The following is a 17,028-nucleotide window of genomic DNA, read 5'->3' on the forward strand; positions in this document are numbered from 1 at the left end:
ACTGAAATCACAGACAAGGGGGAAGTGCTTTTTAATTATGACCATATAGAACTCAGTTTTCAAGGGAAAGGTTGAACAAAGTTGAATTTAAGAGTTGAGTCTTCACAGAAGCTGGAACTTTAGAGGCAGTCAGGTAGACAGCGTGGAGCAAACGGGAATCATCTTCACTTGAAAGAATCAGCAGCAGCAGCTTATTTCTAAATAGAAAGATAAATGTGAACATATTTCAAGTTACAGCTTCATGCTTTTTCAACACAGGCTTTAAAAGGGTTGCCTTTGAATTTTAAGTACAAACATGAACATATACCTGGGTGTTAAGTAGTTCTTCAATCTTATTCTGGATCTGCCCATACACATCATTAAACAGCTCCTCCTTTGATTTTGTCCCATTCAAATGCACTTAAAAGAAAGCAAAATAAGAGAGCAATAATAGAATGTCTCTCTAAGGTAGTCAGATCCTAATTTAAAAAGCATGCACCCAACTGGTATCAGAGAAATGTAGTCCCTCCACCTGCTTCATTCACTCCTCTCATGCATCTAACCAGTATGTATTGCACAGGTTTGAAATGCAATCTCAAAGTGCTTTTGTCATTAAAGACTTACCCACATCAACTCCAAGTTCTTCCATTATCTTCCTGTGCTTTACATACATAGGCCAAACGTGGCCGTCAAACAATCCAGGTGGATCTGGTACAGTGTAACTCCTTGAACTGTAAATTAGGGAAGGTATTGTTACTCACAAGTAGTCAAGTAACAGTTCAGGGAAATAACAGCTCCTTCACTGGGTTTCTCTACACATTAGCCTGAGCCCATTGATTCCAGTTTGGTTTCTGAGCTTATCAAAAGTTAGTAGTTAGCAAGAGCTGCAAGCATCAAGTTATGCAAATAAGTTGAAATTTGATGTGCAGGCCCAAAGTGTTCAAAATGCAAAGAGAGTTCCTAAGACCGACTGATCTAAATAGTGATGAATAAGCTCTTAAAAGCTTTAGCAGAACTCTGGGTAAAATAGCTGTCTGCTTATTCCTCTTGAAATGTAACATTAATACTTTTCATTTGCAGTAAGAACACTGTATGTGTGCAAACATACAGCCAAATGTAAAACCTCAAGTAGTGTGAGATCTGGGAAGTCTGTAATTGGAAAACCAGCAGGGGAGAAAGCCTAGTAAAAGGTCTGTGCAGAAACTGAGCATTACATACACAACACAATAGTTTGGTAGGAAATTTTAGGTCAGAAGGAAGCTACAGTCTCCTAACACAGCAGCTACATTTCCCTTTATTCCTTCTCATCTAAAATCTTCAGAGAAACCAAGTCTTGAATGGAGTAAGATGTTATTTGGCTAGCAAGGGAACTCAGACTTACCTTCTTCTCCTTTTACACTCTTCATATGGAATGGAAAGGAAGTACCGATGGTGGAACACATCTATCAGTGGCCTGAAAGAGACACGTGTTGGTTACACCTCAACTAATTAGTAGCAAAACCCAGAAAAGTACAACTATACCCATTTCCTGTACTTAGGGTAACCTTTAGACTTGTGACACCTAAACTTGGCTGTAGTTAATGCCAGCTGCTAATTCCTGGTTTAGAACAGGTAGTTTTATTCCCCTGGAGGCTTGCCCATCACATAAAATAATGTAAAAATCAAAATGTATGAAGGCATAATTGATTACCTGTAAGTGTAAAGCAGGAAGCCTTCAACAATAAGAATGTGGACTGTTTCATCTCCTCCCTCCTTATCTTCCAAGATCTGGGTATCCAGTGTGTTGTTGATCCCATGAGAACGTTCAAACTTGACTGGGTTTTTTATCCAAGCATTTATGGTACTCATCATAGCTTCCATGTCTAATGCACTAATCACTAAGACAAAACAGACAACAATTATTAAGAAGTAATTGAATATAATCTAATAATACAGTCAGTACAAAACAGGTCACTTAAAGAATCAAAATACTCTTTAAGTTTTTGAGTTATGCTTTGATAACACTAACAGAGGCTTACCATCATACTGTTTAAACCCATCTTCAACTTCTATTTCATCTTGGGGCTGAAACAGTAACAAGAAAAAAAAAAAACACCTGCGTGGTCAGAACAGCTACAGAGAAGCTTAATACCCCTTTCAAAGCAAGATTCAAGATGCAAACCCTGAAGCTACGAAGGGGAATCTTAACCCTCCACCAGGTTCCTTTGCATGCAGATAAACCAGCAGTACGAGGCTCAGATAAAGCCGCCTGCTCCTCTATCTTCCCACGGACACGAGCACAGCGCTCCACGGAAAGCCATGGGGACCCTCTGCAGCGCAGACTTATCCGGCAGGCGCACGGCCCCGCCAGGCAGCGCAGGAGCCGCGGGCAGGGCAGCGCAGGAGCCGCGGGCAGGGCAGCGCAGGAGCCGCGGGCAGGGCGGCGCAGGAGCCGCGGGCAGGGCGGCGCAGGAGCCGCGGGCAGCGCGCCAGCAGCGCGGGCGGACGCCCGCGGGGGTCACCCCGCGCCCTCCCGCGGCCGGCAGGGGCCGGCGGGCCCGCTCACCTTGAAGAAGTCATCCTGGTGCACCACGCTGCAGTTGGGCAGGGCCCGCATCAGCCGGCGGGTCAGCGTGGTCTTGCCGCCGTTGGTGACCCTGCGGCGAGAGCGCGGCCGTCGGGAAGCGCCACGTGGGGGCCGTGTCCACCCCCCCCACCCCCACTGCGGCACCGGGAGGGGCCGGGATGAGAGACCCGAGCCCGTCCCGCACCCCGAGCCGCTTCCCCCGCCCGGTCCCGGCTCTCACCCGCCGATGCCGATGATGATGTTCATGGTGTGTCCGGCGGCCGCCCGGCCCGACTCCTACTGCCTGTTTCTGAGGGGCGGGGGGGGGGACCCGGTGTCTCCGGTACCGGCCGTCTATGTGCCTGAGCCGGGACCCGGGCAGGGGGAAGGAAGGGGCCGGAGAAAGAGGAGAAGGTGGAGAGGGGAGAAGCCAAACGTCAACTGCTGGGCAGCGCCATGGTCGCTCAGAGCAGCAGCAGGGCCGGTCCGCGCCGCGCCGCGCGCTCCGCAGAGAGGGGCGGTGCTTGCGCGCGCGCGCCTTCCCCTCGCGCGCCGCCGCGCCCATTGGGCGGCCGCCTCCGACACGCAGCCAATAGGAAGCGGCGTGACGCAAGCGGCTCGCGATGATTGGCCGGCGCGCGCTCACTCACGCCCGGCCGTGTTACAGCGTGGCCGCTGGGGGGCGCCCGAGGGCCTCCGCGCCGGGGGGGGCGGGGGAGCAAATGTGGGAGTTTGGCGCCCCCTGGCGGCTCTGGCGGCGCAGCGCGGGGCCTCGCGCTTCCCTCCGGCCCCGCGAGGGCGGAGCTGCGGCAGTGTCGGGCGCTCGGGCCTACCGGCGGCTCGGCTGGGTCCCGCTCCGGACACCGGCCCGGTTCTGGAGTGAGGAGCTGCGCTGGGGCCGCGACCGGCCATGGCTCCCCGCGAAGGCGCGCGAGGCTCCTGAGGGAAGGCCGCGCGCGCGCGCGGTGCGCAGTGCGCCCCCTGCCGCTGTCCCCGGCCCCGCGAGCAGCGCTGTGGGCAAGGTCACGGCGCGGCCCCGGGGCGGCTCGGCACGGAGCGATTCTCTTCTGGAGCCCTCTCTAAATGAGGGCACTTCCCTGCTTTTCCTGCTTCCATCATATGCTTTTCCTTGGCAGTCGTGTTTGCTCATCAACCATGCCTGAGGAATTCTGTCTTTTCTTGTTAAGGCTTTTATTATCATTTTATGATAGTAAAATGATGATTTTATGATGAACATAGCTTTGATCATAGCTATGATCAAATTTATGATCATAGCTTTTTTTTAGTAACACTTAGTTTTGTAATTTACAAGCCAGTTAATCCATTCAATGTGCTTACATTATCAGTGGTGGGTGTGTTGCCAACCATTCGCTTGCTTTTCATTATTCTTACTATTTTTCTTTTCTGGTAAGACTGCAAGCAAACCTCAGTTGATTCCTTTTGCAGTTGTTTTTAACTTCCAAACAGAACACATAATTTAGTCTCTTGACTTTTTTTCGTTTTTGAGGGGGAATGGACGCTTATTTGGAAATACATTTTTATTTTCCTTTTGAGATTAAGGTAATTTAGCTCATTTTTACTTTGAAATAGAAGAGCTGCCTTTGTGGTTTGGGGGGTTTTTATGTGTGTGTGTGTGGGGGGGGTATTGTTTGGTTGGTTTGGTTTTGAAGAGTCATTTTTTAAATATGTCTCTCTACTTAGCTTTGGAAAGAAGGATGTCCTCATAGTCACACCCACACCCCAATTTCTTAGGTTAAAAATCCTACACACCTAGATTATTGAAGAGCTCAAGTAAAACCCTATTCTCAGCTTTCTGTGAAGCTCCAGGATGGCAGACCAATATATACATTTATGCTACATAACAGCATCATTATGTAGTTTGAGGAATGCATCCCAAACTCAGACTGTAATCTGTACATACACTGGTAAAATCAGGATGCTACTTGCAAACAGCTAAGCTCACTCCACAGCAGGATTTTAGCTGCTTGGCTCCAAGGTTCTTCCAAATTCTTGGTAATTGTTTTGTACTCTTCACCTTTTACCAAGCAAGATGTACTCTTCAAGTTTCATGCTCAAAACTAATACTTGAAATACAAGTTTTGCTGTCTTTTGCCACAGCTTGTCATTCAAATATATAAACATACAAGCGCTTGAGGATTTTAATGTGATGTTGATGTCAAATGAGCAAAGGAGGGATAATGAACAAATTAGAAGTACGGTGGCTTTTAGCAAGGCATTTAGGCTGAAATACACTGCTTCTTGCATGAACTCAGTATTGACAGAGCTGGAATAAAAATGACAACAAGTGGGCCCGGCAGTAATCCTGGTTTAACGCTGATTCGGGGCAGGGGGATGGCAGCCTGGGCCCAATGTGTGACAATACACACTAACTCTACCCTCGTTGTCTGCACTAACAGCTCGAGCCAAGGATTTTGCATGATCTGACCTTGAGTCTAAAGGCCAGCTGGGAAGAATAAATATGTTTAGTGATGTTATTTATCACTATTATCATCCGTCTCTTATCTATGCAAAGAGAATTCTTTTGGTTTGATTCAAGCAAATATTTTCCCTTGATAGTTTGTAAGTAAAATACAAGAAGATTTTTGAATACCTTTTAATTCATAGCAGTGGTAGATTGCTACACTCAGGGAAGTTTATCTCAACATTCACAAATCTCTGGGGCACTTTAAGGCCCCGGGGTCCAGCAGGGCTGTGCATCCTGCCAGCGCATCCAGCATCCGTGTCTGCGAGTGCTAGCCATTCCCAGGCCCTTTGTCTCCTCGCCTCGATGATACTGCTGCCATGGTGAAAAACAGAGAGAAAGAACAACAGGATATTGTCCCGTTCTGGTCTGCGTGCCAACTGTGACAAAATGTTGTTTTCTCCTTGGTTTGGGGATTCTTGTTGGCTTTTACTTGTCCTGGGTGAGCCTGAAAACGTTAAGATGTTTTTAAAATTTTTCCAGTTAGTGTGGAAACCTTGAGTGTCTGGGAGCAAGGTGGTGTCCCATGCCCTGGCACAAACATTCCTGTCCTGGGGGATGATTCTCTGAGTCATGCAGAGGAAAAGAAGCGTTCTGATGTGAAAGACAACAGGAAGGCGTTCAGCACGCTGTGTGCCAGCAGGACACCTGCAGAGCTGCCGCAGGGGTGGAAGTGAGCCACAGGCTGCATGGAGAGTGCTGAGAAAACTGCACGGCTGCACAAATCTGACGCCAAAGCAGGGCTCTATTTTTGGCCTCCGCTCTGCGTTTCTGACACCTGTAGGGACGCGTGAAGCGCACACGAGCCTTGTGCAGCACCTCCCGGAGCGGAGGAGCCGCCGCAGGGCACGGGAGCGCAGCGGAGCGTTCTTGCTTAGCCAACAGGATTAATTATAACCCAGGAATATGAACCGTAAATGTGCTGAAGCTGCCAAGACGGGAGCTGGGTGTGTGCCAGCGCCTGAATGAGGACACACCATCCCGTCAGGACTCTCCGGGAGCAGCACCGAGGTACGCGCGGAGCCCCACGGAGGGAGATGGACAAATGGGGGTGCGGCAGGAGGACGGTAGGCGTTCAGCTGTTGCTTTGGGATGGGCATGGTGTCTCAGTCAGTCTGCTTTCAAAACAGGGGATCTCTGGGGGGTGACGCACTTCATGATTTTAAAGAAAATCTTATCTTTGATGGGGTCTCATTAACATGCAACAAACCCAAAAAATCTGCAACTAATGTGAGGTGCTGGCAAAAGCTTTGACTTCTGCATGTTTTTATGGTTGTGTGGACCACTGTCCCTTCTGGTGGTGATAAAGACCATTGTGAGAGCATGAGGTGAAAAATGATAATTGAGGCAGAGAACGAGTTGTGTTAAAACCACTTAGGATAAACTGGAGTAGCGTAAGACACATTCTGCAGAAATGTATCCTATAGGCTACCTAAAACAAAGGGGCAGACATAACAAATGCTTTGAAAGATAAATGGCAGAAATTTTAAGAAATCTGCTTGAAGTGAGACGTGATGAAATGTTAGAAAACCACAAAGATGAAAGAAATAGATGTGCTAATTACATAATTGTGGGACTACATAAGAAATGCCCATGAAGGAGGAAGCTTCTGCTGGTTGGTTGTGAAAGGTTTAGTGGGGTTTCAGGAAGACTGAATTGATGAAACTATACCTTCTGTTAAGCTGCAAGCTTTATTAAAGTAACAAAACTTCCTTTAAATGAACATGTTGTAATATTGTTTTAATGATCTGGGGTATGAAAAAGTTGATTTTAAAGTCTACTCTATAACCCATGATTTGATTTGAAGGAAGATACGTTTACTAAAAAAAAGTCAGTAACTACTAAAAGCTGGGCTGTGTCCTGGCTTCAGGGCACTTAGTGAGTTTCCTGGTTGTGTCTCCAGTTCAGGATTGCTATGTTAATATTTTTATACATTCTGGGAAGCTCTAAGCTCTGATGAATGCTTTCTCTTGCTGGTATGCACGGCTTTTCTCTTCTCTTTTAAGGGCTATTTGGAGTTGTAGAAGGCTCTTTGCTTTGAGCTTTTCCATATCTAAGAAGAGTAACTGTATCATATGTAAGGCCGAAACTTTCTTTTGCCTCAGTTTGTAAATCTTAAAAGGTCAATCTGTTCAAAGCTGGTTTCTTGCAAAACGGTAAATAATTCATAAGTATTGGTTAGCTCTGCTTGCAACCAGATCATGGACTGTTCAACAAGACTTGACTTAATTCTAGCATTGTTTTTATTACATTTCTATAAAGAACTTACACTACTCTCTGTGAGTAAATATGGAGAGTTCTTAACCCTGATTTCTGACATGAACATGAATTAATTTTAAATTGATGCTTCTCTACTCTACAGATATGTTTAAAAATGTAATGGTCTTGGTTTAGTCTTATGAACTGCCTATTGCTCAATAACTCTTATAAAACATTGATATATTTTAATATGAATTTAAATAATAATCTCTTTGCAGGTATACTTATAAGATGCATTCTGTGATCTCTACCAGTGAACCTGCACAAGCAATTCCTTTCTAAGCTCACTCTAGGAACTGCATCTTGGTCCTTGTACTGCTTGAACTCCCAGAGAAATAATTACACAAGACCTATTACCTACTGAGAAATAAAATGACTGAGTTCCTGGTTTGTTTTAACTGGTGCAATGGTGAACAGCCCCCGCCGGTAGGTGGATGCACAACTGCCACCCTTTATCAGATTTGAAATTTTGTCTTTCAATTACATGGGAAATGCTTTCGTTTTCCTGTTGTTTTGATTAGTTTGGGCAAAGTAATGCAAAAGCTAAAACCAGTCCTGTTAAACTATGTTTGAACTGTGTGTGCTTTGCCAGAAACTTAGACTGTATGACTGTTTGCAGTTTTCAGGCCCTGACTTTCCAACATTAAAGAAAGCTTTTGCTAAAATTCAATTAGCAGTAATAAAAGTGACTTTCATCATGTCTTACTGCAAACAGTCTGAAACTTCAGCCCTGTTGCCATGAGGTGTCATTACGGGTCAGTACTGGCTATCTATTTTTATCTTGGCTACTTGTTTCTGGCTGAAAGCTGCTGATGTTTTCTGAATAGAGACCTAAGATATCTTTTTGTCTCATAGAAGAGGCGTCGGAGACTGGACCGGAATATGATAGGAGAGCCAATGAACTTCGTACACACGGCGCACGTCGGGGCCAGAGAGATGAGTGGTGACTATTCCTCAGTAAGTGTGCACCTCTGGGAAAAGCACAAATCTCCCCTCAGTAACCTGTAGAGCAGGGAGCTAATGAAATACTAGCTAACTGTAAGAGAGAGAAAAATCTGATTTTTTTTTTTTGTTTAATCAGTAGAATAGCATCAGACCAGAACTTTTGGTTTGTAAACATGAGATAGTGTGGGAGATACACTGAGCAGGAAGTGCTCATCTCCTCAGTATCTTTACACATGATGAGAACCTATCTTTCACATGATGAGATTCTATGGATGCACTTGATACTAGAACCTGATCACCTTAAAGTCAAAGCTGTGCCAGGGTGAGTGATGTAAGAATAAGTGGATTTTGTATAGCAAAATGTATCTCAAATGCTGACTTAAAATAGTATTTAACAGTCCTGGATTTGGTTGTTATTTCTCCCTACTACAGTTGGGACTCAGCACTGTAAACATATGACCCGCCTGCCTTTTCAAATTGAAGCTTTTACTAATTGCTCTGGCAACCAGAATTTATAAGATGCATGTCCTAATAAGCTTTTTTTCCTAGGCTGTATCAATTCAGGACCACATGAAGTCTAAAGGTGGCTACACAAATGGCACTTCTGCAACTGTTGAAATATAGGAAACTGAGAGAAGGCTGAAATCTGTTCTGTCCTATGAGGACCCCCTGGACTGTGCTTTCATATTCTCTAAAACCTTGTTATCATGGAGTAGGGAGAGTACCTGAATTAGAAATAGGTCAGTACAAGCTTTGATGTTCTTTGCACTATATCTTCTGAAGGAGTTATTTTAAATTATCCTTAAAATGGTCTGTCATGGTAGTGTTGTAGTAGCAACTGTAATTCGTCACTGTGGATGACTTCCTAGCTCTGTCCCAAAAACCTCTCAAATCTGCCATGTAAGATGGGATTGGAAGTCAGTATGAATTGTCTGGGATTTTGGCATCTGTCTTTTTCTCCTCTCAGGAAATGCAGAGGTGATTTAATTGGAAGGTATCGCATGTTTTCACTTCTTACATGGGCTAAACTGAGTTGCTAAGTACGATCTTGTGGCTGTCAGATAACTTTGGACCTGTTTTTTAGATACATTACAACCTAATGCATAAATCTTTGGTATTTTTTTAATGTCTTTTGATGGTGAATGAACTCTAATATAAGATAGCTAGCTGAGTCTGCGAAACACAGTGAAACTTCTGCCTTGCCAAAATAACACTTTTGTATCTAAAAATGGAGCTTTTGCAAACATTCTGACTCTCAAATGAGACTTAGAATAAGAGATGTATCCCTAAGTGACTGGGCTGCCTCCCATCCATGCACACACACTGCTGTGACTGGCAGCTATTACTACAACACAGCTAATTTCACCTACCAGTTAACTTCCAGCGGTGCTACAAGATGCTCACAACTGTGTGCTAGTTTTGCATGCCTACCACTGAATTTTAAACTAAACATACTTAAGAGCTCTCTCTTTGTTACCTCTCTGTAACAGTAACCACACAGAACTTCAAGGGATATCTTGCTTGTCTTTCTGGCTCCTTCATTTCAAGATTGTCTGTTTTTATACGAAATAAATTTTTTCTTGCATGTGGTGTAAGTGATACGGCCATGTGAAGGACACACATTTAAAGAATATTGTGAAAAGTTGCAGGAGAATATTAAATGGAAACAGAATTTTGCAGAGTTCCAGCACTTCATAAATATTTAAATAAATAGCCATAAATATTTAGACATACTCAAACTACAGTTTATTACTTAGTTCTTATTCATCTTTCTATTAAGTGATATGACAAAACTGCTGAAGCAGAACTAGGTTTTTCTTTTACCCAATCACTGACAATTGTTCCCCAACTCAAAATTCTGTATGACTACCACTGTAGAAACTTAGGAAATCTGCTTGCTCTCATGGGATTTACTAAATACAAATGTTTAAATTGCTGCCATATCAGCACAAGTTATGCTGGAAGTCAGCAAACTCTTCCTTTGCTCTAGGCAGAAGATCAGTTATGAACTTATTTCCATTTAAAGAAACTTATAGCTGCAAATCTTTTAATTTGTATTATTCTGTTGGTAGCTTGTGATATTTCTTAAATCTAGGTTGCTGGCTTTGCTGAATTGTTAGGCTGCTTTTTCTGAGTATACCAGGAAACTAAAACTTGAAAGGTAGCTCTGTGTTTCTGCATATGTTCGAAAAAACAGCTTTTCCCCTCCCCCATGTTTTATCTTTTAGGGCCAAAAAGGAAGAGGGAGTACTACTTTCTGTAACAGTCAACAGCTGATCATAACATTCTGTAACCACATAAAAGAAATCTAATACCCATGTCTTGCTAGATCCTTACTCTTGAATTAGAATGCACGCCAAATTTTAATATATTTTAAAATTAGCATCGTTAACTGTACACTTTTTCAAGTCTTTTATATTTCTGTCTTCTAACTTCAGATATATTCTAACAGCCTTGTTAAGATACAGAGTTTAAAGAAACTAAATCCTGTATACTTTAGAGGAAGCATAAAGTGACCAAGTTGTTTGAAAGAATAGATTCTAATTCATCTGCTATTATACTGAGTTAATTCATTCAGTCATCTATACCTGCCTAGGAAGAATTGTGATAGGGCAGTTGTCATGAAGAAAATGGGTTGTTTTGTTAACACTGTAAGAAAAGACATTGAACAGAAGTTAGAGTTTCTTGAAGGACCACTCAGTAGATTTTAAATTAGTGGTGTAACTAGAAATAAAGGGGTTGGTGATCATTTCAGTTTGTCTCTCTAAAAATAAATCAACAGAGAATTTGTTATTAAACATTTATTTGGAGAAAAAATCCTAGTTTTGATTATGTAAACCAAGTAGCACTATCTGGTATAAAACTAACCTATTTTCATCAGACTATGTAGTATTATATAGGACCACAATAGAGTGCAACATCATTAAAAGGAAATGTTTTGCTATTACATTGAAAGTGTCATTACTTTTAAAAATCTAACAAACATAAACACATGTCCTAGGGCTTAGGTAGTTTTTGTTCTATATTTAGAAACCTTATGTACCTGTAATCTGTCATGTAACTCAGTATGAGCCTATTTTAGTTATAATAAATATGTTGAACTGGGCACTTGCACTCTTTTCATATTGTGGGAAATCTTGATATTTTCTCTGCACTGAAAACCTGTTGGTTAAGTAGATGGATCAGCATGGCTTGAACTTTTATTGCACAGAATGAAATTTCTCCACTAGAGAGCATAGTTTTACATCAAGTTTTCTCTGTTCTATGCAAGCTCTTACTCCATTGTGGGGTTTGGTGGTTTGGTGGTTTTTTGAACTTGACTGAAATAAAACCAGAAACAATACCAATTGATCAAACTTTTAATCTACATTGTAGGCTGTGAAGACCTTACATCAAAACAACCAAGAAACATTACTGCTCCAACTTGATGCCATTTTATGGTTTCTTTTTTAATCAGAAGTAAAATAACTTGCAAGCAGGGCAGGATCAACTGTTTTTTATATAGTCTGGCAGAGTGTCAGCACTGTTTACTTCCTTGAAAAACAAAAATCCGGGATGGGGAGGTATTTTCAACTCTGGCTGTCTTATCCCTTGATGTTCCTGCTAGGCATTACTGACTGTCCCATAATGCTGCATAAAACTGTAGTCAGTATATAGAAAAGGTATTTGTCTTTTTCATGACCTAGTATGTCTTTTCACCTCCTGCAGAGCAGCTTTACACCAGTTATGGGGTGTCAATGCTATGCTCCAATTTAGCCTGTAATATGATAACTTGCAACCCACACATGTGGTACTATTCCTTTGTATGCTCTTGCCATATTGGACTACCAGGTGCTCTTGTAGCTTCCACTCTGTATAGACAAAAACTGTTAAGAGATTAATAAATGCCCTTAATGTTACTATGGCAGCAAGAATAACCACCATTCAACAGTGTTAAATTCCATGTTCATGAAATTCATTATATGTTACTATATATGGTAACACTGAAAAAAGAAACTCCAATCTGTCAGTGAAAGATGATTAAATGGCTGCTCCTGACCATGTCTGGATTTACTTTACTGTCAGCACTGTGACACTGCTCTGAAAACCAAACAGCTGAAGAGAAGAATGATCTTGTCTGCCTTTCATAATCTCTGTGGAACTACAGGAAGAAACCAGTGCTGTTTTACAGTGGTGTTAAGATATTCTCTGGGGAGTGGGTTCCTGTAAGGCTTCCAGATACTTTGTGGTTAATGCTTGAAATTCAAAATTTTAGCTGCTTACCTATAAAGTTGAAGTCCTGAGTGCCTAAAGAGATGCTGTAAACTGCTGGTGCCTGGACTTCTGCAGATAAACTGTCCTTCCTTCACACACAGTAATTTGTCTGACACAGAAGGCCCAAGGTACTTGTATCAGTAGTTTTCCTGCTAATATTCATGTGGTTACAGTGTATGTGTAAAAGGTTTCTCATCCTGTACAGAAGAGGTCCTCTCTAAGAACTGGCCTGTTGGACAGTTGTTTCCTCAGCTGAGCCTTAAGCTGTGGAGTTACTTGTGATCCCACACAGCTCTGAGCCAGTTTTGTACTTTGCTGTGTGAAAGCATAAAGCCCCCTTGATATTGCTTAGCTCTTCCTACTGCGGGGAAGGTGTTGAAGAGGCTAACAGGCTGATGAAAAAATGAGGTATGGAAGTGAGGGAGATTTAGGCATGGAGAGACAATGTGGTGTACATTTATGAGGAAGGAGCAGGGAGCAGAGCATGCTCATGTTGACGTTTCTTATCTGCAGTGCACAAGGCAGCTTTGATACCAGTTGGAAAATAGCCATAATATGTACATAATTGGTATATGGAGGAAATCAGGGACTTTAATGCATGACTAAGCTGGGACTTTGAGACATAGATTGCCAATATAACTTTAATGAATGGTAGCATCCTCTTCCTACAGTGGCTTACAAAGCTGTTTTCAGAAAGTACAGAGCCACCCAAAAATGTTGCTGTGGTTTCAGCAGTTGCAGACTGATGTCACATATATGTTTGGAAGACAAGAGGGCTTTTTCTCTTTTTTTCCTCTGCTATATATGAGGCTGCAGATGTTCTAAATGCCAAGGCTGGCTGCACCCAAAGGAACACAAACCAAATAAAATCTAGCATTTATACAAAATAGCAGTAGTAAAAGGGTATCTGCCTTTGGTCCACTGCACAGCAAAACTTCAGGGAAACTAACTAGATCCATCTGATATTCAGATTCCAGGTATTGGGGAGGATATGGACAGGTTGGAGTGAAAGGTCATGAGACTTCCTTGTGCCTGAGGAAGTTTGGGTGATAGTTTGCTGGACTCTCTGCAGGCTGAGATGCCAGAAGCTCACCATGGCTACACCAAAATTCCATTAATACTTTTTCTCCTGCTGTTATGTAGAGAATGGAAAGACGAAACAAAATAGTGGAAGCACTTTGAGTAAACAGGGATGTTACTAGTATGTGTTCTTGTGCCAAAAAAGCTCCCAACTTGAGGTGCTTGACACTGAACTACAACTGCTGTCGTCACTTGGGAACTTAGAGATGAGCAAGCTCCTAAGTAAAACCTGTGCCCTTTCAGGGAGAGTGGGGTGTACAGGGCACACATGGCCTGGTCTGCACTGCCTAAACCCAGCTTATCAAGGTTTGCATTATGGCTACTGAACACCTTGTGGTTGTCACTTGTTCCATACATCCTGTTTATGTGCATCCTGTTAACATGACCAATATCCTAAAATGATACCCAAAACCTTCATTCAAATGGAAGTTCTCTTAACCCAGTTTTAATCTAAGAGAGTAGTAACAGCTGGACAAGAACGACAGCTTTGAGGTGTCTGTTGAGGCCTCTACAATAAATCACTCATGAAATCAAGGCCACAAAACTGTATTGAAACTACTTTATTCAGTGAACCTATTTAATTTTTTGTTGTTATTAAAACAATGTAAATGGGAAGAATATTCTAACAAATTTTAAGTTTTCTCTGATATTTGCATATGAATCCAAACTGAACAAAACCAGGGCTATTATTATTAAGGGCCCACCCTAATTCAGGGGCAAAAGAAGAAGTTGAATTATGTCTTTTACTGCTTTAATATATATGTATATATTTAGACCTTCATCTTAAGTAATGTGTAAGGAAATAAACTGTTCTTTTAGACTGAAATTAGTGTGATTACTCTGGCTTACTGAAAATTTTAAAAATGGACTTAAAATCTACATTTAAATCACTGGGAGAGAATTTGATGTGCTTTTAAAGCTGACATTGGCCTGTACAAGTGGATGACTAATTAATTTCATATTTCTTCATCAAAGAGCTAGAAAAAGTGGTTACAGAATTATTTTTATTTTTATATAATAGTGTATTTATATGCATCTGATCTTGCTGGTGCTTAAGAAATATGTGTACATTTTACATAACTTACCCGAGTCTAAAGGTGAATGAAGACTGTCCTAATAACCAGTAATTAGTGAGCTGTGTCTAATTAAGGATTCATAGATCTGGCAAGACAGGGCACTTACTTACAATGGCACTTACTCTAGTCGGAAATCTATTTCTAAAAAATGGATGTAATACATGCAAGTTAGACTCAACATGAGCTGAAGCTGCAGATTAATGGTGAAATACCCTTTTAAATGCAGTCACCCACATTTACCCTTGCAGTCTCTACCACCAGGGAATATTAAAACCTGACTCAATTCCTTTGAGGGTGTGATACAATCTTAACAATGTAATTCAAAAGTAAGGTTTACAGTGCTTCATTAATGCATGCTAATGGGGCCTTGCTGCATAATGGTGTATGAGTAAGGCTTTCACCAGTTTCTTTCAACTAGTTTAAACATTACCTTGAAAATGCATTTAAATTAGTTATTCTCTCTGCTTTATAATATTCAGTGAACTAGGGTATCTCTTCCTTGCAGAAATTACTATTTACTGGTGTTCAGATAAGGCTGTTGGTACATGGGGAGAAGTTGCTAAACATGTGCTTGTATTAATAAATAATTCTTAAATGCTGTCCTTTCTATGTTTTGGATCGCTCTCTTGCCAGGAGAAACAGGTCCATCAGGCTGTTGCACATGTCCCTGTCGCTGCCACGTGTGCCTGTCTCACAGAGACAGCAGGTTTCAGCAACAACATTTCCTGTACCCATTTAATCAAGAGGTTTCACAGTGTTATTTTGCTCTTTTGTTCCAGACTCCAGCCAAAAAGCTGTGAAAATATGAAGCACTGAAAGAATTTATAGGATAGAGTAAAATATTTTTTGGTTAAGCTATTTCCTTTTCCTCATCACCTGCTTTATTCTGCCCTATTACTCTACTGCCTACTAAATTTCTTAGAAATATGTGCAGTATTTGGGTCAGTGTTCTTTCTTAGTTCTTAGAAATTAACATATTTTAAAAATTCCTTCATCCTGTTGAAGTTTGTGTATTGATCAATGAACCCCAAATCCCCCCTGTTCTGATTTTTGTGTGACACAACTCTTTGATAAACAGAGTCCAGTTGCTATTAATCTTAGTCCTTTAAAAATTAAGCAATGTTTCTCTAAAATACCTAATACTGGTAGCCACCCTTCCACATCTGCCTACCCAGGAAGGAACTATCTTCTGTTTATGGCATTTTATGCAAAATTAACAGAATTAAACAATAACTCAAGCTTAAGAGTAAATTTGATTGCATAAGGAGATACAGGGAAAGGAACAGAAAAAGGCAGATAGGTTGGGATAAGTTTACTGAAAAGCCAAGAGGCTGATCATTATGAAAAAACATAAATTAGCACTTAATGCAATGTTAGAATTAGGAGAACAGCCCTGGAATAGAAGATTTTTTGGATTTTTTTTTTATTTCCAGCTGCCGACAGAATAAAAATTGCTGTGTTTTCCTGGGGAACACAAGGAGAAGGATTTGTATGTGGCAGGACAGGACAGGCCGCCATGGATTCTGATCCTGGGAGCAGCTACGCACTTGCAATTCAAATGAAACACTTCTTCCATGCCCGAAATACAGTGTAATGTACATACCCACAGCTCATTAGAGATCACAAAACTGGCAGATTTATTGAAGTAAATCAGTATTCGTTTGTCATCCAGATCTTGTTAGACTTAGAAGAAGAGATAGTAGTTGGCGTAAAGTGTCATGGTTACTCTGACAACAGCACCAAAATAGAAACACACAGATGGACAACGTACTAGCCTGTTGTTTTTTTTAAATACCAGTTCTGCATAGAATCTGAATTATTAGTTGTGTAAGAGTGTGCCATTATCTGGTTAACTGTTTAAGCACATGAAATTGTTAGACACACTTTTGCAGCTCAGCAATTCTACAAGATGCATAAGCCTGTTCTGTTGCTGATATAATGATGAATTGCAGATCATCACTGCGCCAAATAAAAAGCCTGTCTGTTACCATCAAAATATCGGTATTGATCAAAACACTACTTATGTACAGGTATGTAAACGTTACTCAGATTTTTACAGCAACAGAACAGCTTCCTGACAATTTGACATAGTGCAGTGGGGAATGTTCCCTGTAGATGTTCTGTATGCCTTTGTCCTTAAATGCACAAAGAGAGAAAAACCATGCGTGCAGGAATCTCCTTCCTCAGCAGTAATAACTAATAAATACTTAGTTTGTGAGCAACTCAGACTGAGTTACCCCCTTAAGGCTTTGATTTACTGATGCTGAAGTGGAGCTAAACTCTCATCCTCTTGTGTCTCCCTCTTCCTCACGCCTCCGCCGTCTCAGTCATGGCCACACTCCCTTCTTTTCCCAACACAATCTTATCTTCACCCCTTCCGCTTCCCTGTGCGCGTTGGCCCTTCGGCA

At 41.8% G+C, this 17,028-nt stretch overlaps 2 protein-coding genes across 3 annotated transcripts; one reads left to right on the plus strand and one right to left on the minus strand.

The window, feature by feature from the left end:
* Positions 1 to 7: 7 nt before the first annotated feature.
* On the minus strand, positions 8 to 3,045 carry LOC309578362 (nicotinamide riboside kinase 2-like). Its single transcript, XM_082290948.1, has 8 exons — positions 2,766 to 3,045; positions 2,525 to 2,615; positions 1,998 to 2,043; positions 1,670 to 1,856; positions 1,361 to 1,432; positions 604 to 710; positions 308 to 399; positions 8 to 197 (listed from the first exon to the last, which is right to left on the minus strand). The coding sequence occupies exons 1-8, from the start codon at positions 2,789 to 2,791 to the stop codon at positions 192 to 194; spliced, it is 627 nt and encodes a 208-aa protein (XP_082147074.1). The 5' UTR covers positions 2,792 to 3,045; the 3' UTR covers positions 8 to 191.
* Positions 3,046 to 5,826: 2,781 nt separating this feature from the next.
* Positions 5,827 to 11,311, plus strand: LOC309578183 (CDC42 small effector protein 2-B-like). 2 transcript variants are annotated; one of them, XM_082290605.1, is made up of 4 exons: positions 5,827 to 6,073; positions 7,484 to 7,691; positions 8,121 to 8,222; positions 8,760 to 11,311. In XM_082290605.1, the coding sequence occupies exons 2-4, from the start codon at positions 7,638 to 7,640 to the stop codon at positions 8,832 to 8,834; spliced, it is 231 nt and encodes a 76-aa protein (XP_082146731.1). In that variant the 5' UTR covers positions 5,827 to 6,073; positions 7,484 to 7,637; the 3' UTR covers positions 8,835 to 11,311. The 2 variants fall into 2 exon arrangements, with proteins under 2 accessions (XP_082146731.1, XP_082146732.1); XM_082290606.1 differs by having other exon boundaries at positions 5,827 to 6,017.
* The last annotated feature ends 5,717 nt before the right edge of the window (positions 11,312 to 17,028 follow it).

This window comes from Coloeus monedula (genome assembly GCF_965178545.1).
Source record: "Coloeus monedula genome assembly, chromosome: 14".
In the NCBI taxonomy this organism is placed as follows: domain Eukaryota; kingdom Metazoa; phylum Chordata; class Aves; order Passeriformes; family Corvidae; genus Coloeus; species Coloeus monedula.

Bases quoted from the DNA above. Each gene is read 5' to 3' on its own strand.
- LOC309578362 (XM_082290948.1), bottom strand. From the start codon at position 2,791: ATGAACATCATCATCGGCATCGGCGG. The intron at 2,616-2,765 runs GTGAGAGCCGGG...CTCTCGCCGCAG, and splicing joins ATCATCATCGGCATCGGCGG to GGTCACCAACGGCGGCAAGA. The intron at 400-603 runs GTAAGTCTTTAA...CTTTCTTTTAAG, and splicing joins AGAACTTGGAGTTGATGTGG to TGCATTTGAATGGGACAAAA.
- LOC309578183 (XM_082290605.1), top strand. From the start codon at position 7,638: ATGACTGAGTTCCTGGTTTGTTTTAACTGGTGCAATGGTGAACAGCCC. The intron at 7,692-8,120 runs GTAGGTGGATGC...TTTGTCTCATAG, and splicing joins ATGGTGAACAGCCCCCGCCG to AAGAGGCGTCGGAGACTGGA. The intron at 8,223-8,759 runs GTAAGTGTGCAC...TTTTTTTCCTAG, and splicing joins TGAGTGGTGACTATTCCTCA to GCTGTATCAATTCAGGACCA.